This window comes from Procambarus clarkii, chromosome 47, assembly GCF_040958095.1.
Source record: "Procambarus clarkii isolate CNS0578487 chromosome 47, FALCON_Pclarkii_2.0, whole genome shotgun sequence".
Taxonomy (NCBI): Eukaryota; Metazoa; Arthropoda; class Malacostraca; order Decapoda; family Cambaridae; genus Procambarus; species Procambarus clarkii.
The window spans coordinates 1,369,262-1,397,034 of NC_091196.1; the positions used below are offsets into that span (position 1 = coordinate 1,369,262).

The 27,773-nt window shown below is 46.8% G+C and overlaps 1 protein-coding gene across 3 annotated transcripts; it reads left to right on the forward strand.

The window, feature by feature from the left end:
• Positions 1 to 2,131: 2,131 nt before the first annotated feature.
• LOC123774170 (uncharacterized) lies at positions 2,132 to 27,071 on the forward strand. 3 transcript variants are annotated; one of them, XM_045768299.2, is made up of 3 exons: positions 2,132 to 2,287; positions 8,393 to 8,468; positions 23,801 to 27,071. In XM_045768299.2, the coding sequence occupies exon 3, from the start codon at positions 23,852 to 23,854 to the stop codon at positions 26,594 to 26,596; it is 2,745 nt and encodes a 914-aa protein (XP_045624255.1). In that variant the 5' UTR covers positions 2,132 to 2,287; positions 8,393 to 8,468; positions 23,801 to 23,851; the 3' UTR covers positions 26,597 to 27,071. The 3 variants fall into 3 exon arrangements, with proteins under 3 accessions (XP_045624255.1, XP_069158060.1, XP_069158061.1); XM_069301959.1 differs by having other exon boundaries at positions 2,133 to 2,287; positions 8,393 to 8,609; XM_069301960.1 differs by lacking the exons at positions 2,132 to 2,287; positions 8,393 to 8,468 and adding an exon at positions 15,509 to 15,917.
• Positions 27,072 to 27,773: the final 702 nt, after the last annotated feature.

Genomic DNA, 27,773 nt, shown 5'->3' on the forward strand with positions numbered 1-27,773 from the left:
TCGACTTGAGAATGGTCCAGGACGGACCGAAACGTCGTCGTCCCTTCAATTTCTAGTGTGTGGTCTGGTCAACGAAACACGCATCATTTCCATAACTCGTAAGATATTCAACTCCAAAATATAAGGAAAAAGTCTTGGGTTCGATACCCAAGACTTCCCCTAGGTGTTGCCAAATGTTTATAGCCTATTATAGCAGTTCATCTAACTGACTCTATTATCACACGCCCTCAAAGTTCACTTTGCCTTTAGCGCGAGAGTCTCTGGCTATATGAGTTATCTTGAGGTTATCTTGAGATGATTTCGGGGCTTTAGTGTCCCCGCGGCCCGGTCCTCGACCAGGCCTCCACCCCCAGGAAGCAGCCCGTGATAGCTGACTAACACCCAGGTACTTATTTAGTGCTAGGTATCAGGGGCATAGGGTGAAAGAAACTCTGCCCATTGTTTCTCACCGGCGCCTGGGATCGAACCCAAGACCACAGGATCACAAGCCCAGTGTGCTGTCCGCTCGGCCGACCGGCTCCCCAGTGCGAGTCCGCGCTATTTTGAAATATGTAGCACACTACATATTTCCGTTGTAGCTTGGCTACCAGCATGAAGAGCGCATGTCCGCATGGCCATGAGGCTAAACAGACAGCTACTTAAACAGCGGAGATACACTAAGAAGAACGCACAAGACACAGAGAAGAAGAATAAGGTGAGAAATAAGACATAACGAGAATCAGCAGTTTAGGGAATAACGGTCCCAAGCACTGACAATGATTGACGGGGCACCAAGAATAGAAGATTGGAGTTGGAAGTGTGGGATAGAGATAGAAGAATAGGGATGGAAATGTGGAATAGAGATAGAAGAGAGGGTCATACGAACAAGCAGAGAGAAACTGTAAACATAGGGGAAGGGCCAGCCAATAAATGGCGAATGAAAGATGACTAGAGAGAGAGAGAGAGAGAGAGAGAGAGAGAGAGAGAGAGAGAGAGAGAGAGAGAGAGAGAGAGAGAGAGAGAGAGAGAGAGAGAGAGAGAGAGGGAGGGAGAGAGAGAGGGGCTCATACTGGGTTTTCATTTAGTAACACTAACATGGGGGGACAGGCTTCCAGCACCTGCTGCCACACCTGCTGCTACACCCCCTGCTGCCACACACCTGCTGCCACAACCCCTGCTGCCTATCATCGGGGGTGAGGCCCCTATTTACATCTAAGCAAGAGCGGATACTTTCCAGAGCAAAATTCCCATCTTCAGTGATGAAAGAAAACTACGACAAGGGGAGACTGCAGAATTTTAGAAGGAGACTTGTTTACAAAGGGGCGACTTAGGGAGAGACTTACGAAAGGAGTGTAGAGGAAATTGGTAGAAAAAAGGGGTGAAAGAGAGATAGGAAAGTAGGCACTACACATTAGGGGTGAGATGGAAGGGGGTAATATAGACGGAATACATAGAGTTTAGGTAAGGAAATATGGGATATAGATCATATTTAACACATATGTATGTGTGAGACAGACAAGTGTGGGATATATATATATATCTATGCTCATAATAGTCAATGTCTGTCTATCACCCATCTGTCCATCTATTTATTTATATATCTGTCTATTTCTCCACCATTCTGTCTGTTTCTCCATTTATTCATCTATTTATCCATCAATTCCATTCTGCTTCGTAAGGGTCAATGTCGTGTAACGAATTAATCGTACCCTGTGGGCCTGACGGCTGAGTGGACAGCGTTCGTGATTCATAGTCCTAAGATTCCGGGTTCGATCCACGGCGGAGACGGAAACAAATGAGTTTCTTTCACCCTAATGCCCTCCCTGTTCAGCAGTAAATAGGTACCTGGGAGTTAGACAGCTGCTACGGGCTGCTTCCTGGGGGTGGAGGCCTGGTCGAGGACCGGGCCGCGGGGGACCCTAAGCCCCGAAATCACCTCAAGATAACCTCAGAATGATGATGGTTAGGTTAGGTTAGGTTAGGTTGATGTGGAGAATGTAAGGGGGCTTGGGCCGTTCTGGGAGGGAGGTGGTGTTGTTGTTGGGTAATGGGGGGGGGAGGGGAGGACCTAGTAGGGTAAGGGGAAGGTAAGGGGGAGGGTAAGGGGGGAGAGAGGGAGAAGGTAGACCCAAGAAGTCCACCCCGAGATCACAGTCTTGCTCCGACAGGCGAGAAGGAAGGAAGGTCGTGTCTCTCTCTCTCTCTCTCAGAGCATCGTTAACCCCGAGAACTGACGATATATCGCGCGTATAACCGCTAGATCATATACCCGGGTATATTACATCCTATACGCCCTGACCCTACGCAGGTTGGTTTAAGCTGCCTGCTATATATATACGCACTCTTATGACGCAAGTCTTCCGAGCCGCTTAGGCAATGACAAGTTAGCTACGCATTCTAAGGAATGTTTTGGGATAGAGTCATTGACTTAAAGGTGCTTGTAGGCACCTTGTTGTGTGAGTGCGTTTATAACGCACTTATGCGTTGGAGTGCGTTCATAACTTGTTGTGTGGAGTGTGTTTATAACGCACTTATGCGTTGAAGTGCGTTCATAATGTGTTCTGTGAAGTGCGTTCATAACCTAAAGTGTGGAGTGAGTTCAAAACGCACTTATCATGCTGAGTGCGTTCATAGACTTTTGTGTGAAGTGCGTTCATAAATTGTTGTGTGGAGTGCGTTCATAACTTGTGTGGAGTGCGTTCATAAGGTGTTGTGGAGTGCGTTCATAACTTGTGTGGAGTGCGTTCATAACTTGTGTGGAGTGCGTTCATAACTTGTGTGGAGTGCGTTCATAAGGTGTTGTGTGGAGTGCGTTCATAAGGTGTTGTGTGGAGTGCGTTCATAACTTGTTGTGTGGAGTGCGTTCATAATGTGTTGTGTGGAGTGCGTTCATAACTTGTTGTGTGGAGTGCGTTCATAATGTGTGTGGAGTGCGTTCATAAGGTGTTGTGTGGAGTGCGTTCATAATGTGTTGTGTGGAGTGCGTTCATAACTTGTGTGGAGTGCGTTCATAACTTGTTGTGTGGAGTGCGTTCATAAGGTGTTGTGTGGAGTGCGTTCATAATGTGTTGTGTGGAGTGCGTTCATAACTTGTTGTGTGGAGTGCGTTCATAACTTGTTGTGTGGAGTGCGTTCATAATGTGTTGTGTGGAGTGCGTTCATAATGTGTTGTGTGGAGTGCGTTCATAACTTGTTGTGTGGAGTGCGTTCATAATGTGTTGTGTGGAGTGCGTTCATAAGGTGTTGTGTAGAGTGCGTTCATAAGGTGTTGTGTGGAGTGCGTTCATAAGTTGTTGTGTGGAGTGCGTTCATAACTTGTTGTGTAGAGTGCGTTCATAATGTGTTGTGTGGAGTGCGTTCATAAGTTGTTGTGTAGAGTGCGTTCATAATGTGTTGTGTGGAGTGCGTTCATAATGTGTTGTGTGGAGTGCGTTCATAATGTGTTGTGTGGAGTGTGTTCATAACTTGTTGTGTAGAGTGTGTTCATAACTTGTGTGGAGTGCGTTCATAACTTGTGTGGAGTGCGTTCATAACTTGTGTGGAGTGCGTTCATAACTTGTGTGGAGTGCGTTCATAATGTGTTGTGTGGAGTGCGTTCATAACTTGTGTGGAGTGCGTTCATAATGTGTTGTGTGGAGTGCGTTCATAATGTGTTGTGTGGAGTGCGTTCATAATGTGTTGTGTGGAGTGCGTTCATAATGTGTTGTGTGGAGTGCGTTCATAATGTGTTGTGTGGAGCGCGTTCATAATGTGTTGTGTGGAGTGCGTTCATAATGTGTTGTGTGGAGTGCGTTCATAATGTGTTGTGTGGAGTGCGTTCATAATGTGTTGTGTGGAGTGCGTTCATAACTTGTTGTGTGGAGTGCGTTCATAATGTGTTGTGTGGAGTGCGTTCATAACTTGTGTGGAGTGCGTTCATAACTTGTGTGGAGTGCGTTCATAATGTGTTGTGTGGAGTGCGTTCATAAGGTGTTGTGTGGAGTGCGTTCATAACTTGTTGTGTGGAGTGCGTTCATAACTTGTTGTGTAGAGTGCGTTCATAATGTGTTGTGTGGAGTGCGTTCATAATGTGTTGTGTGAAGTGCGTTCATAACTTGTGTGGAGTGCGTTCATAACTTGTGTGGAGTGCGTTCATAATGTGTTGTGTGGCGTGCGTTCATAAGGTGTTGTGTGGAGTGCGTTCATAATGTGTTGTGTGGAGTGCGTTCATAATGTGTTGTGTGGAGTGCGTTCATAAGGTGTTGTGTGGAGTGCGTTCATAATGTGTTGTGTGGAGTGCGTTCATAACTTGTGTGGAGTGCGTTCATAAGGTGTTGTGTGGAGTGCGTTCATAATGTGTTGTGTGGAGTGCGTTCATAAGGTGTTGTGTGGAGTGCGTTCATAATGTGTTGTGTAGAGTGCGTTCATAAGGTGTTGTGTGGAGTGCGTTCATAATGTGTTGTGTAGAGTGCGTTCATAACTTGTTGTGTGGAGTGCGTTCATAACTTGTTGTGTGGAGTGCGTTCATAACTTGTGTGGAGTGCGTTCATAACTTGTGTGGAGTGCGTTCATAACTTGTTGTGTGGAGTGCGTTCATAACTTGTGTGGAGTGCGTTCATACCGTGTTGTGTAGAGTGCGTTCATAATGTGTTGTGTGGAGTGCGTTCATAATGTGTTGTGTGGAGTGCGTTCATAAGGTGTTGTGTGGAGTGCGTTCATAAGGTGTTGTGTAGAGTGCGTTCATAAGGTGTTGTGTGGAGTGCGTTCATAATGTGTTGTGTGGAGTGCGTTCATAATGTGTTGTGTGGAGTGCGTTCATAATGTGTTGTGTGGAGTGCGTTCATAATGTGTTGTGTAGAGTGCGTTCATAACTTGTGTGGAGTGCGTTCATAACTTGTTGTGTGGAGTGCGTTCATAATGTGTTGTGTAGAGTGCGTTCATAACTTGTGTGGAGTGCGTTCATAACTTGTTGTGTGGAGTGCGTTCATAATGTGTTGTGTAGAGTGCGTTCATAAGGTGTTGTGTGGAGTGCGTTCATAATGTGTTGTGTGGAGTGCGTTCATAACTTGTGTGGAGTGCGTTCATAACTTGTTGTGTGGAGTGCGTTCATAACTTGTTGTGTGGAGTGCGTTCATAACTTGTTGTGTGGAGTGCGTTCATAACTTGCTGTGTGGAGTGCGTTCATAAGGTGTTGTGTGGAGTGCGTTCATAAGGTGTTGTGTGGAGTACGTTCATAATGTGTTGTGTGGAGTGCGTTCATAAGGTGTTGTGTGGAGTGCGTTCATAAGGTGTTGTGGAGTGCGTTCATAACTTGTGTGGAGTGCGTTCATAACTTGTGTGGAGTGCGTTCATAACTTGTGTGGAGTGCGTTCATAATGTGTTGTGTGGAGTGCGTTCATAAGGTGTTGTGGAGTGCGTTCATAACTTGTGTGGAGTGCGTTCATAACTTGTGTGGAGTGCGTTCATAATGTGTTGTGGAGTGCGTTCATAAGGTGTTGTGGAGTGCGTTCATAACTTGTGTGGAGTGCGTTCATAACTTGTGTGGAGTGCGTTCATAACTTGTTGTGTGGAGTGCGTTCATATCTTGTTGTGTGGAGTGCGTTCATAAGGTGTTGTGTGGAGTGCGTTCATAACTTGTTGTGTGGAGTGCGTTCATAACTTGTTGTGTGGAGTGCGTTCATAACTTGTTGTGTGGAATGCGTTCATAACTTGTTGTGTGGAGTGCGTTCATAAGGTGTTGTGTGGAGTGCGTTCATAATGTGTTGTGTGGAGTGCGTTCATAACTTGTTGTGTGGAGTGCGTTCATAACTTGTTGTGTGGAGTGCGTTCATAACTTGTTGTGTGGAGTGCGTTCATAACTTGTTGTGTGGAGTGCGTTCATAATGTGTTGTGTAGAGTGCGTTCATAACTTGTTGTGTGGAGTGCGTTCATAACTTGTTGTGTGGAGTGCGTTCATAACTTGTTGTGTGGAGTGCGTTCATAACTTGTTGTGTGGAGTGCGTTCATAAGGTGTTGTGTGGAGTGCGTTCATAACTTGTTGTGTGGAGTGCGTTCATAACTTGTTGTGTGGAGTGCGTTCATAACTTGTTGTGTGGAGTGCGTTCATAATGTGTTGTGTGGAGTGCGTTCATAACTTGTTGTGTAGAGTGCGTTCATAACTTGTTGTGTAGAGTGCGTTCATAACTTGTTGTGTAGAGTGCGTTCATAACTTGTTGTGTGGAGTGCGTTCATAACTTGTTGTGTGGAGTGCGTTCATAAGGTGTTGTGTAGAGTGCGTTCATAACTTGTTGTGTGGAGTGCGTTCATAATGTGTTGTGTGGAGTGCGTTCATAATGTGTTGTGTGGAGTGCGTTCATAATGTGTTGTGTGGAGTGCGTTCATAATGTGTTGTGTGGAGTGCGTTCATAAGGTGTTGTGTGGAGTGCGTTCATAAGGTGTTGTGTGGAGTGCGTTCATAATGTGTTGTGTGGAGTGCGTTCATAAGGTGTTGTGTGGAGTGCGTTCATAAGGTGTTGTGTGGAATGCGTTCATAATATGTTGTGTGGAGTGCGTTCATAACTTGTTGTGTGGAGTGCGTTCATAATGTGTTGTGTGGAGTGCGTTCATAATGTGTTGTGTGGAGTGCGTTCATAAGGTGTTGTGTGGAGTGCGTTCATAATGTGTTGTGTGGAGTGCGTTCATAACTTGTGTGGAGTGCGTTCATAACTTGTTGTGTGGAGTGCGTTCATAACTTGTGTGGAGTGCGTTCATAACTTGTGTGGAGTGCGTTCATAACTTGTTGTGTGGAGTGCGTTCATAATGTGTTGTGTGGAGTGCGTTCATAAGGTGTTGTGTGGAGTGCGTTCATAAAGTGTTGTGTGGAGTGCGTTCATAAATTGTTGTGTGGAGTGCGTTCATAACTTATTGTGTGGAGTGTGTTCATAAGGTGTTGTGTAGAGTGCGTTCATAACACACTTGTTTGGAGTGCGTTCAAAACACACTTGTGTGGAGTGCGTTCATAACACACTTGTGTGGAGTGCGTTCGTAACACACTTGTGTGGAGTGCGTTCATAACACACTTGTGTGGAGTGCGTTCATAACACACTTGTGTGGAGTGCGTTCATAAGTTGTTGTGTGGAGTGCGTTCATAAGGTGTTGTGTGGAGTGCGTTCATAAGGTGTTGTGTGGAGTGCGTTCATAAGGTGTTGTGTGGAGTGCGTTCATTATGTGTTGTGTGGAGTGCGTTCATAAGGTGTTGTGTGGAGTGCGTTCATAAGTTGTTGTGTGGAGTGCGTTCATAAGGTGTTGTGTGGAGTGCGTTCATAAGGTGTTGTGTGGAGTGCGTTCATTATGTGTTGTGTGGAGTGCGTTCATAACTTATTTTGTGGAGTGCGTTCATAAGGTGTTGTGTGGAGTGCGTTCATAACTTATTTTGTGGAGTGCGTTCATAAGGTGTTGTGTGGAGTGCGTTCATAAGGTGTTGTGTGGAGTGCGTTCATAATGTGTTGTGTGGAGTGCGTTCATAAGGTGTTGTGTGGAGTGCGTTCATAACTTATTTTGTGGAGTGCGTTCATAACTTATTTTGTGGAGTGCGTTCATAAGGTGTTGTGAGGAGTGCGTTCATAGCTTATTTTGTTGAGTGCGTTCATAACTTATTTTGTGGAGTGCGTTCATAAGGTGTTGTGAGGAGTGCGTTCATAACACACTTGTGTGGAGTGCGTTCATAACACACTTGTGAGGAGTGCGTTCATAAAACACTTGTGTGGAGTGCGTTCATAAGGTGTTGTGAGGAGTGCGTTCATAAAACACTTGTGAGGAGTGCGTTCATAACACACTTGTGTGGAGTGCGTTCATAACACACTTGTGAGGAGTGCGTTCATAAAACACTTGTGTGGAGTGCGTTCATAACTTATTTTGTGGAGTGCGTTCATAAGGTGTTGTGAGGAGTGCGTTCATAGCTTGAGGAGTGCGTTCATAAAACACTTGTGAGGAGTGCGTTCATAAAACACTTGTGTGGAGTGCGTTCATAAGGTGTTGTGAGGAGTGCGTTCATAGCTTGAGGAGTGCGTTCATAACACACTTGTGTGGAGTGCGTTCATAACACACTTGTGTGGAGTGCGTTCATAACACACTTGTGTGGAGTGCGTTCATAACACACTTGTGTGGAGTGCGTTCATAACACACTTGTGTGGAGTGCGTTCATAACACACTTGTGTGGAGTGCGTTCATAACACACCTGTGTGGAGTGCGTTAATAACTTGTGTGGAGTGCGTTTATAAAGATGAAGAATTAAATAAAATATATATATATATATCTATATATATATATATATATATATATATATATATATATATATATATATATATATATATATATATATATATATATATAAAATTATTAGTTTGCCTATTAAAATTATTATAATATCATATGTTGATTATATTCTTTCTTGCAGATGGTGTTCGAATAACTAGGATGGTGTTCGAATAACAAGAATGTTCTGGAATCACTGTAAACCGCATTACGTGAAGGTAAACTAATGAATATATGTGTTATACCATATATATACTGTGTAAGTGTACTACTTACACTGCTCACAATGAAGATTGAAAGGTCATACAATGGACTCGAATGTGCGTGCTTGGGCTTCGACTCCTCTCTCTGAAACGCAGGTTCGAATCTAGTATATGGCTTCAAATATTTATTTGCTGGTTAATAGCAAAGAGAGATTACAGATTGGTTGATTGTGCACCCCATACTCATCCTGTGAGCGGTAGCGCAAAACAGAGGGTACAAAAGGTCTTTATCAGATCTCAATTGAGAGGAATTATAGCAATTATTGCATTAACAATTACATCTATCTTTCACACTTTATATGTGAAAGATAGATGTCAACTACTTGTCAACTACTTGTTAGCTCTCATCTTGTGAGTTTGAGAAGCTCAGTCTGGGTGATTATGGTGTTGAACTACTGCTCACTACCATTTAAGATGTCAAAAAACACCTTATGAGACATTAATAATAATACTTATATAACTACTAGTGTGTGTGTTCGTCATAACTTGACATGGACATTGGCAAATAAAGATAACTTCAAGATTTATACAGAGAGAGAGTGAGAGAGAGAGACAAGGGCAGAGAGACAGAGATTGGACGGACCAGAGAGAGAGAGAGAGAGAGAGAGAGAGAGAGAGAGAGAGACAGAGACAGTGACTGGACGGACCAGAGACAGAGAGAGAGACAGAGACAGAGAGAGAGAGAGAGACAGAGACAGAGAGAGAGACAGAGAGAGAGACAGAGACAGAGACAGAGAGAGAGACAGAGACAGTGACAGAGACAGAGACAGAGACAGAGACAGAGAGAGAGACAGAGAGAGAGAGAGAGAGAGAGAGAGAGAGAGAGAGAGAGAGAGAGAGAGAGAGAGAGAGAGAGAGAGAGAGAGAGAGAGAGAGAGAGAGAGACAGAGAGAGAGAGACAGAGACTGGACGGACCAGAAAGATGGCGGCAGGGAGCAGCTCCTCCACCCAAGCATTCACTTGGAATAATTGGGATGGAACGCAGTTATTTTCAAGCAGGTGGTGTGTTCCCAACTGCCAAATACCCGCTACAACATATCCCACTTCCTCAACGCTATATTGTCCTCCATATTATATATTTTCGCAAGAGAATTGTCAAAAAAAGGCGACGCGTTGGAGGTCAATATCTGTAATCTTTAAGCCGTTAGCGAAATTTCTGTTGGGGCGAAAGCGACAGTTGAATTTTGAATTTGAATTTGAATTGTACGGTGGAGGCCTACAGGTCTTAGCCTATAGCTCCCCCCCCTCCCCCTATAGGCCTCAGGGCTAGGCCTTAACAATGCATGTTTGCCGCGCTGTTGTTGTTGTTGTAATAGATTCAGCTATTTGGAACTCAAGGTTCCAAGTAGCACAGGCTATGGTGAGCCCGGTCGCGCTGAACCTCTCTGCTCCAGACTGGCTTTTTGTACCTGAATTTACCATTTCATTCACTTATTCCTTCCTTTTAACTCCCTTTCAACTTCACTTTGATTTTAATATTTAATATTATTGATATGTATTTACTATTTGCACCTGCAGGATCGAACTCTTAGCTCTTGGACCCCGGCTTTCTAACCGTCGGTTGTCTAATTAATTGTCTTCCGATATAATTTTCTCTGTCATTTCTACTGCACCTGTTTATTGCTAGGTGAATAGAGGCATCAGGTGAAATACAATGCCCATTAGTTTCCGCCTCCGCCGGGATTGAACCTGGAACCTTAGAACTACGAATCCCGAGCGCTCTTCACTCAGCCGTCAGGCCCTCTATGCATATTCCTCAATGTATATATTGGATGATGATTGATTTGGCCTTCCATTGTGTGGCTGTATTCACGAAGCAGTTCCGCAAGCACTTACGAACCTGGAGCCAGATTCACGAAGCAGTTCCGCAAGCACTTACGAACCTGGAGCCAGATTCACGAAGCAGTTACACAAGCACTTACGAACATGGTGCCAGATTGACGAAGCAGTTACGCAAGCACTTACGAACCTGGGGCCAGATTCACGAAGCAGTTACCTAAGTACTTACGAACCTGGGGCCAGATTCACGAAGCAGTTACGCAAGCACTTACGAACGTGTACATCTTTCCTCAATCTTTGACGGCTTTGGTTACATTTATTAAACAGTTTACAAGCATGAAAACTTGCCAATCAACTGTTGTTATTGTTATAAACAGCCTCCTGGTGCTTCGGAGCTCATTAACTGTTTAATAATTGTAAACAAAGCCGCCAAAGATTGAGAAAACATGTACAGGTTTGTAAGTGCTGGCGTAACTGCTTCGTGAATCTGGCCCCAGATTCGTTAGTGCTTGCGTAACTGCTTCGTAAATCTGGCCCCAGGTTCGTAAGTGCTTGCGTAACTGCTTCGTGAATCTGGCCCCAGGTTCGTATGTGCTTGCGTAACTGCTTCGTGAATCTGGCCCCAGGTTCGTAAGTGCTTGCGTAACTGCTTCGTGAATCTGGCCCCAGGTTCGTAAGTGCTTGCGTAACTGCTTCGTGAATCTAGCCCCAGGTTCGTAAGTGCTTGCGTAACTGCTTCGTGAATCTGGCCCCAGGTTCGTTAGTGCTTGCGTAACTGCTTCGTGAATCTAGCCCCAGGTTCGTAAATGCTTGCGTAACTGCTTCGCAAATCTGGCCCCAGGTTCGTAAGTGCTTGTGTAACTGCTTCGTGAATCTGGCCCCAGGTTCGTAAGTGCTTGCGTAACTGCTTCGTGAATCTGGCCCCAGGTTCGTAAGTGCTTGCGTAACTGCTTCGCAAATCTGGCCCCAGGTTCGTAAGTGCTTGCGTAATTGCTTCGTGAATCTGGCCCCAGGTTCGTAAGTGCTTGCGTAACTGCTTCGTGAATCTAGCCCCAGGTTCGTAAGTGCTTGCGTAACTGCTTCGCAAATCTGGCCCCAGGTTCGTAAGTGCTTGCGTAACTGCTTCGCGAAAAAGACAGGAGAAGCCTGTATCGTCTCAAGGGGCGGGGGGGGGGGGAAGATGGATGGCTTCACCTATCTGAGCTCCTTGGGGGCTTCTTAGGTGTTCCAGCTTCCTCTGTTTGACCATGTGTCTGTAAGGATAAACATCGTGAAGATAAGGTTAGGTCGTGGCTAGCGTTCCCAAGTTCAGCGTCCTGGCGGCCCGACGGTCTCTGAACTGGCTTACTGGTTAGTGTGATCAAGCAGATTATTGCATGCGGCTGCTTGACGTGTGAATCGTGTGAAGCACAGCCTGGTTGATCACCGTAACTTACCTGGCACAGGAGCGGGGCAAGTAGCACGGGCTATGGTGAGCCCGTAGTGGACTTACCTGGCACAGGAGCGGGGCAAGTAGCACGGGCTATGGTGAGCCCGTAGTGGACTTACCTGGCACAGGAGCGGGGCAAGTAGCACGGGCTATGGCGAGCCCGTGGTGGACTTACCTGGCACAGGAGCGGGGCAAGTAGCACGGGCTATGGTGAGCCCGTAGTGGACTTACCTGGCACAGGAGCAGTGCAAGTAGCACGGGCTATGGTGAGCCCGTAGTGGACTTACCTGGCACAGGAGCGGGGCAAGTAGCACGGGCTATGGTGAGCCCGTAGTGGACGGGAGATATCTCCCGTGGTAGACAATCACGTTGTGAGGGGTGATTGTCTACAATAACAGCATACATCGTGAGGACATCATAGACTAATGTATCAAACATATTATTTCCCATCTTAATATCTTCATAGTTTTCTTACGCGGTTCCTATTACTGGATGCGAGTTTTTTCTCATTATAAAAATGAGAATAATTCCTCATATTGACTATATCCGAAATGTTAGGTCGTAACTCCCAAGAGTTTATCACTTGACTCAAAAATCACATGACCAATGAGGGCCTGACGGCTGAGTGGACAGCACTCGGTATTCATAGTCTTAAGGTTCGGGGTTCGATCCCCGGTAGAGGTTGAAACAAATGGGTAGAGTTTCTTTCACCCTGATGCCCCCTGTTACCTAGCAGTAAATAGGTACCTGGGAGTTAGACAGCTGCTACGGGCTGCTTCCTGGGGATGTGTAACAAAAAGGAGACCTGGTCGAGGACCGGGCCGCGAGGACGCTAAGCCCCGAAATCATCTCAAGATAACCTCAAGAAGATAACCTGACCCTCTATCACTAAGCACCATGTGAGATTAGGATCTCTTAGATCCTAATCTCACTAATCTAAATCCTAATTTAAAGCCACCTTGCTGCTAATAAACTTTGCTTCATACACTATATATTCCCTTCATGTAGTCTAGGGCAGAGCGCTTCAAACTTTGTCGAATTCGACCGATTTTTAATTCAAGATTTAAATTGACTATCCTGGGGCCAGATTCACGAAGCAGTTACGCAAGCACTTATGAACCTGTCCATCTTTTCTCAATCTTTGGCGGCTTTGTTTACAATTATTAAACAGTTAATGAGCTCCGAAGCACCAGGAGGCTGTTTATAACAATAACAACAGTTGATTGGCAAGTTTTCCTGCTTGTAAACTGTTTAATAAATGTAACCAAAGCCGTCAAAGATTGAGGAAAGATGGACAGGTTCGTAAGTGCTTGCGTAACTGCTTCCTGAATCTGGCCCCCAGATTCGTAAGTGCTTGCGTAACTGCTTCGTGAATCTGACCCCAGGTTCGTAAGTGCTTGCGTAACTGCTTCGTGAAAAAGTCAGCAGAAGCCTGTATCGTCTCATGGGGCGGGGGGGGGGGGAAGATGGATGGCTTCACCTATCTGAGCTCTTTGGGGGCTTCTTAGGTGTTCCAGCTTCCTCTGTTTGACCATGTGTCTGTAAGGACACACATCGTGAAGATAAGGTTAGGTCGTGGCTAGCGTTCCCAAGTTCAGCGTCCTGGCGGCCCGACGGTCTCTGAACTGGCTTACTGGTTAGTGTGATCAAGCAGATTATTGCATGCGGCTGCTTGACGTGTGAATCGTGTGAAGCACAGCCTGGTTGATCACCGTAACTTACCTGGCACAGGAGCGGGGCAAGTAGCACGGGCTATGGCGAGCCCGTGGTGGACTTACCTGGCACAGGAGCGGGGCAAGTAGCACGGGCTATGGTGATCCCGTAGTGGACTTACCTGGCACAGGAGCAGTGCAAGTAGCACGGGCTATGGTGAGCCCGTAGTGGACGGGAGATGTCTCCCGTGGTAGACAATCACGTTGTGAGGGGTGATTGTCTACAATAACAGCATACATCGTGAGGACATCATAGACTAATGTATCAAACATATTATTTCCCATCTTAATATCTTCATAGTTTTCTTACACGGTTCCTATTACTGGATGCGAGTTTTTTCTCATTATAAAAATGAGAATAATTCCTCATATTGACTATATCCGAAATGTTAGGTCGTAACTCCCAAGAGTTTATCACTTGACTCAAAAATCACATGACCAATGAGGGCCTGACGGCTGAGTGGACAGCACTCGGGATTCATAGTCTTAAGGTTCGGGGTTCGATCCCCGGTAGAGGTTGAAACAAATGGGTAGAGTTTCTTTCACCCTGATGCCCCCTGTTACCTAGCAGTAAATAGGTACCTGGGAGTTAGACAGCTGCTACGGGCTGCTTCCTGGGGATGTGTAACAAAAAGGAGACCTGGTCGAGGACCGGGCCGCGAGGACGCTAAGCCCCGAAATCATCTCAAGATAACCTCAAGAAGATAACCTGACCCTCTATCACTAAGCATCATGTGAGATTAGGATCTTTTAGATCCTAATCTCACTAATCTAAATCCTAATTTAAAGCCACCTTGCTGCTAATAAACTTTGCTTCATACACTATATAATCCCTTCATGTAGTCTAGGGCAGAGCGCTTCAAACTTTGTCGAATTCGACCTATTTTTAATTCAAGATTTAAATTGACTATCCTGGAGCCAGATTCACGAAGCAGTTACGCAAGCACTTACGAACCTGGGGCCAGATTCACGAAGCAGTTACGCAAGCACTTATGAACCTGTCCATCTTTTCTCAATCTTTGGCGGCTTTGTTTACAATTATTAAACAGTTAATGAGCTCCGAAGCACCAGGAGGCTGTTTATAACAATAACAGTTGATTGGCAAGTTTTCATGCTTGTAAACTGTTTAATAAATGTTACCAAAGCCGTCAAAGATTGAGGAAAGGTGTACAGGTTCGTAAGTGCTTGCGTAACTGCTTCGTGAATCTGGCCCCCAGATTCGTAAGTGCTTGCGTAACTGCTTCGTGAATCTGACCCCAGGTTCGTAAGTGCTTGCGTAACTGCTTCGTGAATATGGCCCCAGGTTCGTAAGTGCTTGCGTAATTGCTTCGTGAATCTGGCCCTAGGTTTGTAAGTAATCTGGCCACCACTACACATCCTCCAGGTGTGTAGTGGTGTCCTCTGATGTGGGGGCCCTCCAGGTGTGTAGTGGTGTCCTCTGGTGTGGGCCCTTCAGGTTTGTAAGTGTCCTCTGGTGTGGGCCCTTCAGGTTTGTAAGTGTCCTCTGGTGTGGGCCCTCCAGGTGTGTAGTGGTGTCCTCTGGTGTGGGCCCTCCAGGTGTGTAGTGGTGTCCTCTGGTGTGGGCCCTTCAGGTTTGTAAGTGTCCTCTGGTGTGGGCCCTTCAGGTTTGTAAGTGTCCTCTGGTGTGGGCCCTCCAGGTGTGTAGTGGTGTCCTCTGGTGTAGGGCCCTTCAGGTGTGTAAGTGTTCTCTGGTGTGGGGGCCCTAATACCTCACACCACCATCTGCAATTTGTCATTATCGGTGAGTTCCTATTAAACATCTCTAGTTTTTATCACAAATTCAATTCTGGAAGAAAGTGGAATGTTCTGGAAGATCAGAGAGCATCCTATACGTCCTTCCAGCACGGCGGCTGAGGCGCGAATGCCGCCTGTCTGCTGTCCCAACATGGCGGCGCGCTCAGGCCAGTTGCCAGTAATAGATTTATCACTATTATTGATATAGTAGCTGTATATCGGTGGTTTGTCGTTATATTATTTTATTGCTCTTATTAATGCATTGTTAAGTTTTTATCTGACTAATAATTAACTGTTTGCATGCGAATGTTTTGATAATATATTATGTCATTGGCTGACATGACAACTCAAGGTAGACGCCTAATTACAGTATGTTTTTTTTTAATCTATCTAGAATTGTGTCAGTTAATCAGATTTGTTATACTAATGTTAATTATGCCAATCTATTGTAATTTATTTGTGGTAGGTGAGTTAGCCTGTTAATTTATTTGTGGTAGGTGAGTTAGCCTGTTCTTACCGAATTTAAGTTTTGCCACTCAACAACCCGATTGATCTTCGTATCGGAGAAGAGATCGTACATGCATCGTACTATTGACGTTTGGGACGATTACCCATAATCAAATTCTGTAACGAACTTTCATCCGTGAGCCGCTGTGGTTATTCATTTGAGATGTGGATCCTCTCTGCCGATGGCACAGGCTTCAACTGTTCGTCCACTTACGACTCTTGGTAAGGAGAGATGTTACTAGTCTTTACTCTAGTGTATCTTGTCTACTAATAACAATATCTAATAATAATAATAATAATAATAATTTTTATTTAGGTAAGGTACATACATAAAGAGATTTACAAAGTTTGTTGGCTTTATAGATAGAGCTAGTACATACAATGCCTAAAGCCACTATTACGCAAGGCGTTTCGGGCAGGAAACCTCTCGTTTCTCGTTTAATATTGGTGTTTCATTAATTCCTTGCATAGCCTCTGGGAGTTTTTCTTGTCTGTATCGTGCAATTAGCTATGATGAATTGCAAGGAAATGAGAAGGCGCCAAGTCCGGGATATTCAAAAGATGGCGCCAAGCCCGGGATATTCAAAAGTTGGCGCCAAGCCTGGGATATTCAAAAGTTGGCGCCAATCCCGGGATTTTCAAAAGTTGGCGCCAAGCCCGGGATATTCAAAAGATGGCGCCAAGCCTGGGATATTCAAAAGTTGGCGCCAAGCCTGGGATATTCAAAAGTTCGCGCCAAGCCCGGGATTTTCAAAAGTTGGTGCCAAGCCCGGGATTTTCAAAAGATGGCGCCAAACCCGGGATTTTCAAAAAATGGCGCCAAGCCCGGGATTTTCAAAAAATGGCGCCAAGCCCGGGATTTTCCACCATTTGGGTCACAGAATATTAAAACAATTCTTACATATCATTCAAAATTTAATTAAGACGGAAGACGAGTGACATTGTATCAGACTCGCCGAAGATTTCATTAAGTGACGTATGCCACAATAACCAATAGTTTACAGCACGGAGAAGCATTCCCAACAACCTGGTTGAACATATCCCAGGAGAGGGGATATATATGTTCCCTCTCTATCCCTTTTTTCTCCCCATATGTGGAGAGAAAGGAGAGTGGCGACGTTTCTATCCCTTATCAAGACGTATATTCGATATCAGTTTCGATTCTTGTCTTACGGGTTATTCATACCCGTGCCACCTTTTGGGTGGCTTAATCTTCATCAATCAATCAACTGATTCTTGTCGTATAGTCAAGGGGTGTCGCGACCCATCGCTGTTTGGGTCGCTTATCCTCCGTGTCAAGCATCGCTGTTTGGGTCGCTTATCCTCCGTGTCTAGCATCGCTGTTTGGGTCGCTTATCCTCCGGGTCTAACATCGCTGTTTGGGTCGCTTATCCTCCGTGTCTAGCATCGCTGTTTGGGTCGCTTATCCTCCGGGTCTAACATCGCTGTTTGGGTCGCTTATCCTCCGTGTCTAACATCGCTGTTTGGGTCGCTTATCCTCCGTGTCTAACATCGCTGTTTGGGTCGCTTATCCTCCGTGTCTAACATCGCTGTTTGGGTCGCTTATCCTCCGTGTCTAACATCGCTGTTTGGGTCGCTTATCCTTCCTCAACAAACATTGCTAAGAATGAGTTTTTTGTTCTCTATTAGACCGTTCGTTGATATATTATAAACTTTATGGGCTCTTGTACCTTCCCTTGCGGAACTCCACCCATTGACTCTCCATTCTAATGTCTCACCTTTAATTGTGACTCTTCTTATATTCTCAACTATGCTCGTTCACCTAATTTTTCGATATCAAGCCTACCTAGTGTTGATATGAGTCGTTTGTGTGGAACAGTGTCAAACGCTCTCTGGAAATCCAGGAAAATGCAGTCTGTCCAGACCTCTTTGTCTGCTATTTGTTGTCATCTTAGAAGTCTAATATGTTGGTCAAGTAGGATTTCTTTGTGCTGAATTGATGCTTGCAGATTGTCCTCACCTAGTTGTGCTTGCGGGGGTTGAGCTCTGGCTCTTTGGTCCCGCCTCTCAACTGTCAATCAACAGGTGTACAGGTTCCTGAGCCTATTGGGCTCTATCACATCTACACTTGAAACTGTGTGTGTGTGTGTACTCACCTAGTTGTGCTTGCGGGGGTTGAGCTTTGGCTCTTTGGTCCCGCCTCTCAACTGTCAATCAACTGGTGTACAGGTTCCTGAGCCTACTGGGCTCTATCATATCTACACTTGAAACTGTGTATGGAGTCAGCCTCCACCACATCACTGCCTAATGCATTCCATCTGTTAACTACTCTTGACACTGAAAAAGTTCCTTCTAACGTCCCTGTGGCTCATTTGGGTACTCAGTCTCCACCGTGTCCCCTTGTTCGTGTACCACCCGTGTTAAAAAGTTTATCCTTATCTACCCTGTCAGTTCCTCTGAGAATTTTGTAGGTAGTGATCATGTCTCCTCCTACTCTTCTGTCTTCCAGTGTCGTAAGGTGCATTTCCCGCAGCCTTTCCTCGTAACTCATGCCTCTTAGTTTTGGGACTAGTCTAGTGGCATACCTTTGAACTTTTTGCAGCTTCGTCTTGTGCTTGACAAGGTGCGGGCTCCATGCTGGGGCTGTGTGTGTGTGTGTGTGTGTGTGTGTGTGTGTGTGTGTGTGTGTGTGTGTGTGTGTGTGTGTGTGTGTGTGTGTGTGTGTGTGTGTGTGAGATGGATGACAGTTTGTGATGGATGAGGTAGCAGTGAGGGGGGATGGTAGACAGGAGGGAGGTACCGGCCAGCCCCGGCCTGGCCTAGCCTCGCTCGCCTATTCAAATGTCAGTCCATTGTGCCATTGTCACCCTTACACATTGTCACCCCCTCACCGCCCCCCCCCCCAGGCCTCACCCCCCCCCCCATCACCCATGTTTGGCCCAAGCATGCTAATGGGTCCACCACCGTGGGTTTGGAGACTGACCCCGCCTCTGCTCTCTACTCTATCATTCGTGATCACATGCATCGTTGTTTGGGTCGCTTATTTTCCGGGTCTAGCATCGCTGTTTGGGTCGCTTATCCTCCGGGTCTAGCATCGCTGTTTGGGTCGCTTATCTTCCGTGTCTAGCATCGCTGTTTGGGTCGCTTATCCTCCGTGTCTAACATCGCTGTTTGGGTCGCTTATCTTCCGTGTCTAGCATCGCTGTTTGGGTCGCTTATCCTCCGTGTCTAACATCGCTGTTTGGGTCGCTTATCCTCCGTGTCTAGCATCGTTGTTTGGGTCGCTTATTTTCCGTGTCTAGCATCGCTGTTTGGGTCGCTTATCCTCCGTGTCTAGCATCGCTGTTTGGGTCGCTTATCCTCCGTGTCTAACATCGCGGTTTGGGTCCCTTATCCTCCGTGTCTAACATCGCTGTTTGGGTCACTTATCTTCCGTGTCTAGCATCGCTGTTTGGGTCGCTTATCCTCCGTGTCTAACATCGCTGTTTGGGTCGCTTATCCTCCGTGTCTAACATCGCTGTTTGGGTCGCTTATCCTCCGTGTCTAACGTCGTTGTTTGGGTCGCTTATCCTTCGTGTCTAACATCGCTGTTTGGGTCGCTTATCCTCCGTGTCTAGCATCGCTGTTTGGGTCGCTTATCCTCCGTGTCTAACATCGCTGTTTGGGTCGCTTATCCTCCGTGTCTAACATCGCTGTTTGGGTCGCTAATCCTCCGTGTCTAACATCGCTGTTTGGGTCGCTTATCCTCCGTGTCTAACATCGCTGTTTGGGTCGCTTATCCTCCGGGTCTAACATCGCTGTTTGGGTCGCTTATCTTCCGTGTCTAGCATCGCTGTTTGGGTCGCTTATCCTCCATGTCTAACATCGCTGTTTGGGTCGCTTATCCTTCGTGTCTAACATCGCTGTTTGGGTCGCTTATCCTCCGTGTCTAACATCGCTGTTTGGGTCGCTTATCTTCCGTGTCTAGCATCGCTGTTTGGGTCGCTTATCCTCTGGGTCTAACATCGCTGTTTGGGTCGCTTATCTTCCGTGTCTAGCATCGCTGTTTGGGTCTCTTATCCTCCGTGTCTAACATCGCTGTTTGGGTCGCTAATCCTCCAGGTCTAGCATCGCTGTTTGGGTCGCTTATCCTCCGTGTCTAGCATCGCTGTTTGGGTCGCTTATCCTCCGTGTCTAACATCGCTGTTTGGGTCGCTTATCCTCCGTGTCTAACATCGCTGTTTGGGTCGCTTATCCTCCGGGTCTAACATCGCTGTTTGGGTCGCTTATCCTCCGTGTCTAACATCGCTGTTTGGGTCGCTTATCCTCCGTGTCTAACATCGCTGTTTGGGTCGCTTATCCTCCGGGTCTAGCATCGCTGTTTGGGTCGCTTATCCTCCGTGTCTAACATCGCTGTTTGGGTCACTTATCCTCCGGGTCTAGCATCGCTGTTTGGGTCGCTTATCCTCCGGGTCTAACATCGCTGTTTGGGTCGCTTATCCTCCGGGTCTAACATCGCTGTTTGGGTCGCTTATCCTCCGGGTCTAACATCGCTGTTTGGGTCGCTTATCCTCCGTGTCTAACATCGCTGTTTGGGTCGCTTATCCTCCGTGTCTAACATCGCTGTTTGGGTCGCTTATCCTCCGGGTCTAGCATCGCTGTTTGGGTCGCTTATCCTCCGGGTCTAACATCGCTGTTTGGGTCGCTTATCCTCCGTGTCTAACATCGCTGTTTGGGTCGCTTATCCTCCGTGTCTAACATCGCTGTTTGGGTCGCTTATCCTCCGTGTCTAACATCGCTGTTTGGGTCGCTTATCCTCCGTGTCTAACATCGCTGTTTGGGTCGCTTATCCTCCGGGTCTAGCATCGCTGTTTGGGTCGCTTATCCTCCGGGTCTAACATCGCTGTTTGGGTCGCTTATCCTCCGGGTCTAACATCGCTGTTTGGGTCGCTTATCCTCCGTGTCTAACATCGTTGTTTGGGTCGCTTATCCTCCGGGTCTAACATCGCTGTTTGGGTCGCTTATCCTCCGTGTCTAACATCGTTGTTTGGGTCGCTTATCCTCCGGGTCTAACATCGCTGTTTGGGTCGCTTATCCTCCGGGTCTAGCATCGCTGTTTGGGTCGCTTATCCTCCGGGTCTAACATCGCTGTTTGGGTCGCTTATCCTCCGTGTCTAGCATCGCTGTTTGGGTCGCTTATCCTCCGGGCCTAACATCGCTGTTTGGGTCGCTTAAATTCCGGGTTTAGCACAATTTCGTCGCAGTCTAGATGCTATATATTTACGCTATACTTAAGCTAGACTTTCGCTATATCTACGATATATATTTGTGGTGTTCTTCAGCTACGTGGAACTACTTGTTCAGGCGTCAGTAAAGCTATGATTGCGTGTGTGCTTGTGAATGTTGTGGGTGTTTTATATTGAGCTACTCAGAACGAAATGTCCATGTAGCACGGGCTATGGTGAGCCCGTAATGTGTTTTTGAAGCCGTACACAGGTTACCTAGTAGGGTTATCTTACAAGTAACCTACAGGTCACCTACAGGTCACCTAGCAGGAGTCACACCTAGCTAGCTTACATCTAAATTATTGGGAACGCTTACAAAATGTCAACTTGTGTTCTCTAGAGCACAGGCGGGAGAGATGAATAATAATTTATGTTTGGAAAATACTAGAAAGCACTGGTTCTATATCTGTACACGGAAATAACTTCACGTGAGACCAGGAGGCATGGTAGGATATGCAGAATACCCTTCGTTGAAAAGCAGAGGTGCAATAGGTACGCTGAGAGAGAACGCTGTTATCATCAAGACCCCAAGACTGTTCAATACACTCCCGCTACACATAAAGAGGCAGAACTGGCCGACCTCTCACGATGTTCAAGATATAACTTGATAAACATTTGCAAAAGACGCCTGATCAACCAGGCTGCGTTTCATGCTTTAGCCTACCTATTGCACCTCTACTTTTCAACGAGTTTGTTTTTTCACATCCTGCCATGCCTCCTGGTCTCGTGTGGAGTTATTTTTTATTTTAGTACGGCAATTTTTGGCCTTAGGTAACGCATACGTGCGAAAAGCGACGTTCTTTGCAGGAAGACAGGTTGGGCGTGAGTGGGAAAGAGTACTGGAGCAAGCACAGTACCTTGGGGAACTGAGCTTTTCACAGTACATAAACCATATTTTACTGTGTATAACAGTAGCAGTTTGTTTGTGTTTCATGGATTTCAAGGCCATGTCATAATGGTCCATCAGTTGTGAGACACGGGCAAGGCAACCCGTTCTGAGACCAAGTCCATTCCATCCAGCGGTCGACCCCAAATACGCATTCATAAATTTTAACTTGCTGTTCATTCAAAACAGGAATTTTCTCTAATATAAATTAATATTATTTTATATTACTGGATCTAATATACCTAATATAAATTAGAGATTAATTAAAGATTACCTAATATAAATTAATATTATTTTATATTACTATAATGTACATATTTAGGCACAGGTTAGGTTAGGTGTTTAGGTTCTATTGGCGATTATCTGTATTTGTAGTACGTGGGTGAAGCATTTATAGCGTTGTGGTTCGAACACAAGTCGTCAGTGAAGCACTTGTTCCGGAAGTGTTCGGACGTTATCAGTTATGAGTCGTGTGTAAACCGTTTTTCAATCATAAACAGCTGAGGGTTTGGCGGGTGGATGGAATGGACTTTGGGTCTTTGTTTATGAGGACGGGCTGGGCAAAATTAGTGGTAGATGTTTGAAGTGAATGTGATCTTTGGTCGTGGTGAGTTGTGAGACGCAAGAGCACCCTATTTTAGCCGCTATGTCTCCCAGGTGAACAAATCCACAAGGGCCGTGACGAGGATTCGAACCTGCGTCCGGGAGCATCCCAGACACTGCCTTAATCGACTGAGCTACGACAGGGTTAAAAGGGTTTAAACCCTTTTCAACCTTTTTTGGTTTCAACCCTTTTAACCCTGTCGTAGCTCAGTCGATTAAGGCAGTGTCTGGGATGCTCCCGGACGCAGGTTCGAATCCTCGTCACGGCCCTTGTGGATTTGTTCATTTGATGCATCACGTTAGTGTGATCTGTGTGTGTGATGTCTCCCAGGGTTATATAGACCATGAGATTCCATGTATCTTACTTATTTTCTCTCTTTCAAAGATTTTTATGATGAGTGATGTTAGAGCTATTTATATATATATATATATAAATGCCCGAAACGCTTTGCGTAATAGTGGCTTTAGGCATTGTATGTACTAGCTCTTATCTATAAAGCCAACAAACTTTGTAAAATCTCTTTATGTATGTACCTTTGCCTAAATAAAAATTATTATTATTATTATTATTATTATTATTATATATTTTTTTACATCTGCTTTATTTTTTATTTTATTTTATTTATATATACAAGAGTGTTTACATTCTTGTACAGCCATTAGTACGCGTAGCGTTTGGGCCAGGTTCTTAATCTTAATTTTCCCCCGGAATACGACCCGCCAAATCGTTTAACTACCCATTTATTGCTGGGTGAACAGAGGCGTACACTTAAGGATTGGCGCCTAGTCAATCTTTCCCCGGTCAGGATACGAACCCAGGCCAAAGCGCTAGCAATTCGCCGGGTGAGTATTTTACCCCCTATGGCCAGTATGGCCAGACAGAAGTGGAATGCTCCCAGTAGACTGAGTACTCTTTGTTGGTGTAAGACAGTACTCAGTCTACTGGGAGCATTCCACTTCTGTCTGGCCATACTGCATATATAAGTATATATACTACATATATATATGCATATACTGCATATATAAGTATCTTCTTAAGTCTTTCTGGCCTTTTTTGAGTTCCTAAATTCCTCCCTTGATCTGTCATCCTCTTTTACCTCATTTGGTAAAGGCTTTACCTGTCCCTGCTTATTTGACTCGATATTATATACTTAGTTATCATGTCTCCTCTGGTCAGTCCCCTGAGTTGCTAGGGAGAGGTCACTCGACCTGTCATCTTATCTAGACTGTGATTTCCAGCAGAAGACACAGCAGATACGCTAAGAACTCTTAGTATGTCTGCTTAGAATGTAGTTTTATGTTAATATATTGTGTTATTATTTACAATAACTGTGAGGATTTTTCCTGTATGTGAAGGAAGACAATGGCGGTAATCCGGTGTTGTTTTGCAGGGCCTTGTTGTGGAGCGGGTTAGCGGGTGACCCGTCGTCGGCGATGTGAAGATGAAGGTAGCCCCCGCCCCGGCCGGGGACCCGCGTCCCGTAGCTGCGCCGGGCCCGTCGAGTCGATCTGAGATCGACCTGGGGGATGGGGCGCCGCTCCCCTCCAACGCCACAACTGACGCTACCCCCAACAGTGGCCGCGAGGATGGTGGGAGGTGGGCGGCGGCTGTTCTGCTTTTAACACATGTTGTAGAGCTGGCTGCCATGGTGGCTGCCATTCTCTCCCATGCCCTCCCTCTTCACCAGCTGCCTGAGCCCACATATACACCACCCGAGCTCAGTCTTTTGCCTGGGAATACCTCCGAAGTCACTCCAGAGTCCGGGCAGGAGAGTAGGGTGGGTGTGTGGGGGCATGTGTGTCTGCCTCTTCAGCTAGCGGTGGCCATTGCTCCTTTGGTAGTGATCACAGCCATATCTCTGGTATGGGCGGTGAGGGCACAGGACTTCTCCGGCAGGAGGACGGCGCGGATGTTGTGTTGGCTCCTGCATTGCTTGCAAGCCTCTATCTTATGGCGATTCCTCAAGGTGCACCTCGCCTTTGATCCCAGCGATGTTGCAGAGTTGGGGACACTGCGCTTTGTGCAAGTGCATGTGCACACGTTGCCCTTCTTGGTGCTACATGTGACCATTATGGTGAAGGACAGCGATGGATTTGCGTTGGTGAGTGTCATAGTGGCAGCTGCCATGGTTGTGTCAATCGTGGTGACGATAGTTGTTGCCACCACGGCAAGTCACAGTTCCCGCCCTTCCTCCCTCACTCCGCCCACCATCACGCAAGTGGCACATACCCCCATCCACGGGGCGGCCACAGACACCAGTCATGAGTCTCATGATGTGGCTGTGCGGGGTGTGGTGGCAGTGACTACGTCCTGTGTCGTGTGGAGCCGAGTGGCAGCGGTGGCGGCGCTCTTCTGCCTTCACGTCACTTGGGCATGTGTCTTGGTGGCTCTTCACTGGCTGGCGGCGCTCCTCTGGCTCAGTCTCCAGCAGGAGTTAGAACCCACCACGCTGGGTCCAGTTCGCAAGGCTCTCCGTCGAGCTTTCCTCGCCTATCTCCTGCTATGGGATTTTCATGTGTTTCGAGATGATGCCTCCGCCATGACAGTGTGCGCCCGTCCTAGACTTCCCGCCGCGTACTACTCGATCACCGCGCTCCAGAATGTAGCGGTTACCGCTACTTGGTACACTACCAGCAGAGCCGTGCAACCTGCGGCCCGTATTGCCATTCTCTCCTCCATGCTGGCTGCTCAAGCTGTGGCTCTGTTACTCTTGGCATTATCGTACCTCTACTGCTCTTCGCTCCTGCCCTCTTGGCCTCGTAACAAGACCTCCGCCCTCACCAGGACGGCCTCACTAGTCACCCCCTGTGTCAAGCCTCAAGCCCCACCCTCTACTGACACCCACGATCGCAACAGCTACGTGGACTTTAAGGAAGTCGAAGGCGAGGAGTTCGAGGTTAATAAGGATACTAGAGACGAAGAGCATTCTACCAGAGAGGTAGTTACACCCCAAAAAGCAATACCACCCATGGCCCACTCGACACCTCGCACGCCCATACCACTTGCTCCTCGTCTCATGACAGCTCATCTCCCACCTACCATGTTCAGCTTCTCCCATGACATCCTGCCACTGCGATTGGCCAAATCCGAGCGTTCCTCCACTGACAACGGCTCCTTTAATTCACGTAACACAAATACGCTGCCAACACAGTTGCCACCAGAGTATAACCTCCGCAGAGCTCATGGATCCTTCTCCGATAGCTTCAGCTCACTATCCTGTGGCACCATCAGTCGTACCAACGCTACAGTGAGAACCGTAGTGACCCATGACCCCAGAGCTCAACGAACTCCGCCTCCCTTCGCTAAACAGACATTTGCTTCGCATTCGTCTTGCAGGAGCGGATATTGCCACTGTAAACTGTTTGATGGTATTGAAGGCTCTTGTGATGCGAATGAAGAAGAGGAAGATAGGGAAAATTATAACAAATATCGAAAGAAAGCTGCCAGTGAAAGGGATAGTAGAAAGGAAGGCGTCGGTGTGATAACTAATGATCACCCGGTGCAAGGTGGGACTAACAGCGTCGGCTTGCTGCCTGGTTCATCCGAGCTTGTAGCAACTACGTGTGATTCAGCCCCTCGGGTGGCCATGGTGCGAGGTATTCAGAGGTTCAGAGTAGTGTGTGCAGCTTGCCTGCATGCCCATGACCCACTGCTCACGCGCTGCCATGCCCATGCCAGCCAACCTGAGGCACTCTTCACACTGTGCCATGCCCATACCTTGCCATCCGAGGCACCACTTTCCCCTAGCTGTCATGGAGTGCCACTGGTGCAATGTTCCACAGCCACGTTCAGTCGTTCTTGTGTAGGCTTGGGTGGCGGATCTAGTACAGATTATCCATCTGATACGGAAGTCACAGCCACCGCTGATACCTTGAGTTCCGCTTCGGCTGACTCGCATTCTACCTACACCACCTGGCCTGTGGCTCGTGGACCAGGCATGGCACGCCTTCTCCAGCTTCACCCAGGCTCGCATGACTATGTGACGGCATGGCTTCGTCACCAGCAAGCCCGAGGACCTCGTTTACCTCCTGCGCCTCCTCAGGCAGTCCACCATTCCTCCCACTCCACCAGTCCCGAGTTAATGGTCCATCAACACCGCCGTCCTCGCATCCACTTGCCTCGTCCTTCGCGCCAAAAGGACCCCGCGCTGCCTCACCTTCTTCAGGACCTGGAGACCGTAGTGTAAGAACTCCACGTGTCTTTTCTGCACCTGTGTGTGGCGCCCAAAATGTGTTTCAATGAGGGAGTGTGTGTTTAAATGTATATGTGTGTGCCAAACTTGCTGTATGTCAAGGGATCATGATACATGTATTGCAATACACGAGTCTGACTTCCGCCTTCATTTTTAGTACGATTGTAGTACTAAATTCTCATTCTCAGCTGCAAGGTCAGCTACATTACAGTCTCAGGGGTGGTGACGGGTGGGAGTCAGCTGGGCTCCAAGGCTCACAGGGACCTCAGCCCGCCCATTTCTAAGACACCCGCACCCACAGCCAGGTGGTGGGTGGGTGGGGGGGGGAGGGTGGTGCGTGCTGGGCCTTCTGCCTACTATATAAGTCATGTATATAGGCCCTGTGTGGCGCCATTAATGACAGATATGTATGCTAAGTCCTTTATAACTCTTTTATATTATATTTTAAGATAAAATACTTTTGGACCAATGCATTTTATTTTTCCTGTCGCTGAAGGTGTGTGCTTGAAAAAGGCTTTAACTAACTTACTGAAAAAACATTCTATCCAAAGAGAATTGCTCACACAATTTAAATTTATATCCACTTCTGAATACCGTCCAGCCCAAGAATCACTTGGGGTGGACGGTAGAGCATCAGTCTCGCTTCATGCAGATCGGCGTTCAATCCCCGACCGTCCATAAGTAATTGGGCACCATTCCTTTCCCCCGTCCCATCCCAAATCCTTATCCTGACCCCTTCCAAGTGCTATATAGTCGTAATGGCTTGGCGCTTTCCCCCTGATAATACCCTCTCTTCCCTCCTGAATTTACCTGCAAAGCCGAGTCCCATGAAATGAGTCATATACTCAATCTTTGCTATCAGTGAAGTCTGGCATTTGACCAGACTGAACATTCATCAGGAGCCACTGAAAATTACAACCCCGCTGTCAGTTCCACTTGTGTAGAGTGCAAACAATATGTAGAGAGCACTATAGTCGGCTGTATCATAATTATGTTCGCGTTCCACTCTGAAGAACAATATACAACCGGATTTCAAAGCAAAGTTGAGGATCGGTCTCCGAGCGCCCCCCCCCCCCCCCAGAAAGTGGCGGGAAAGAGTGGTGAGAGCTCTAACCAGCTGTTTCACACTAACCTGTTTCACACTTATCTGTTTCACACTCATCTGTTTCAC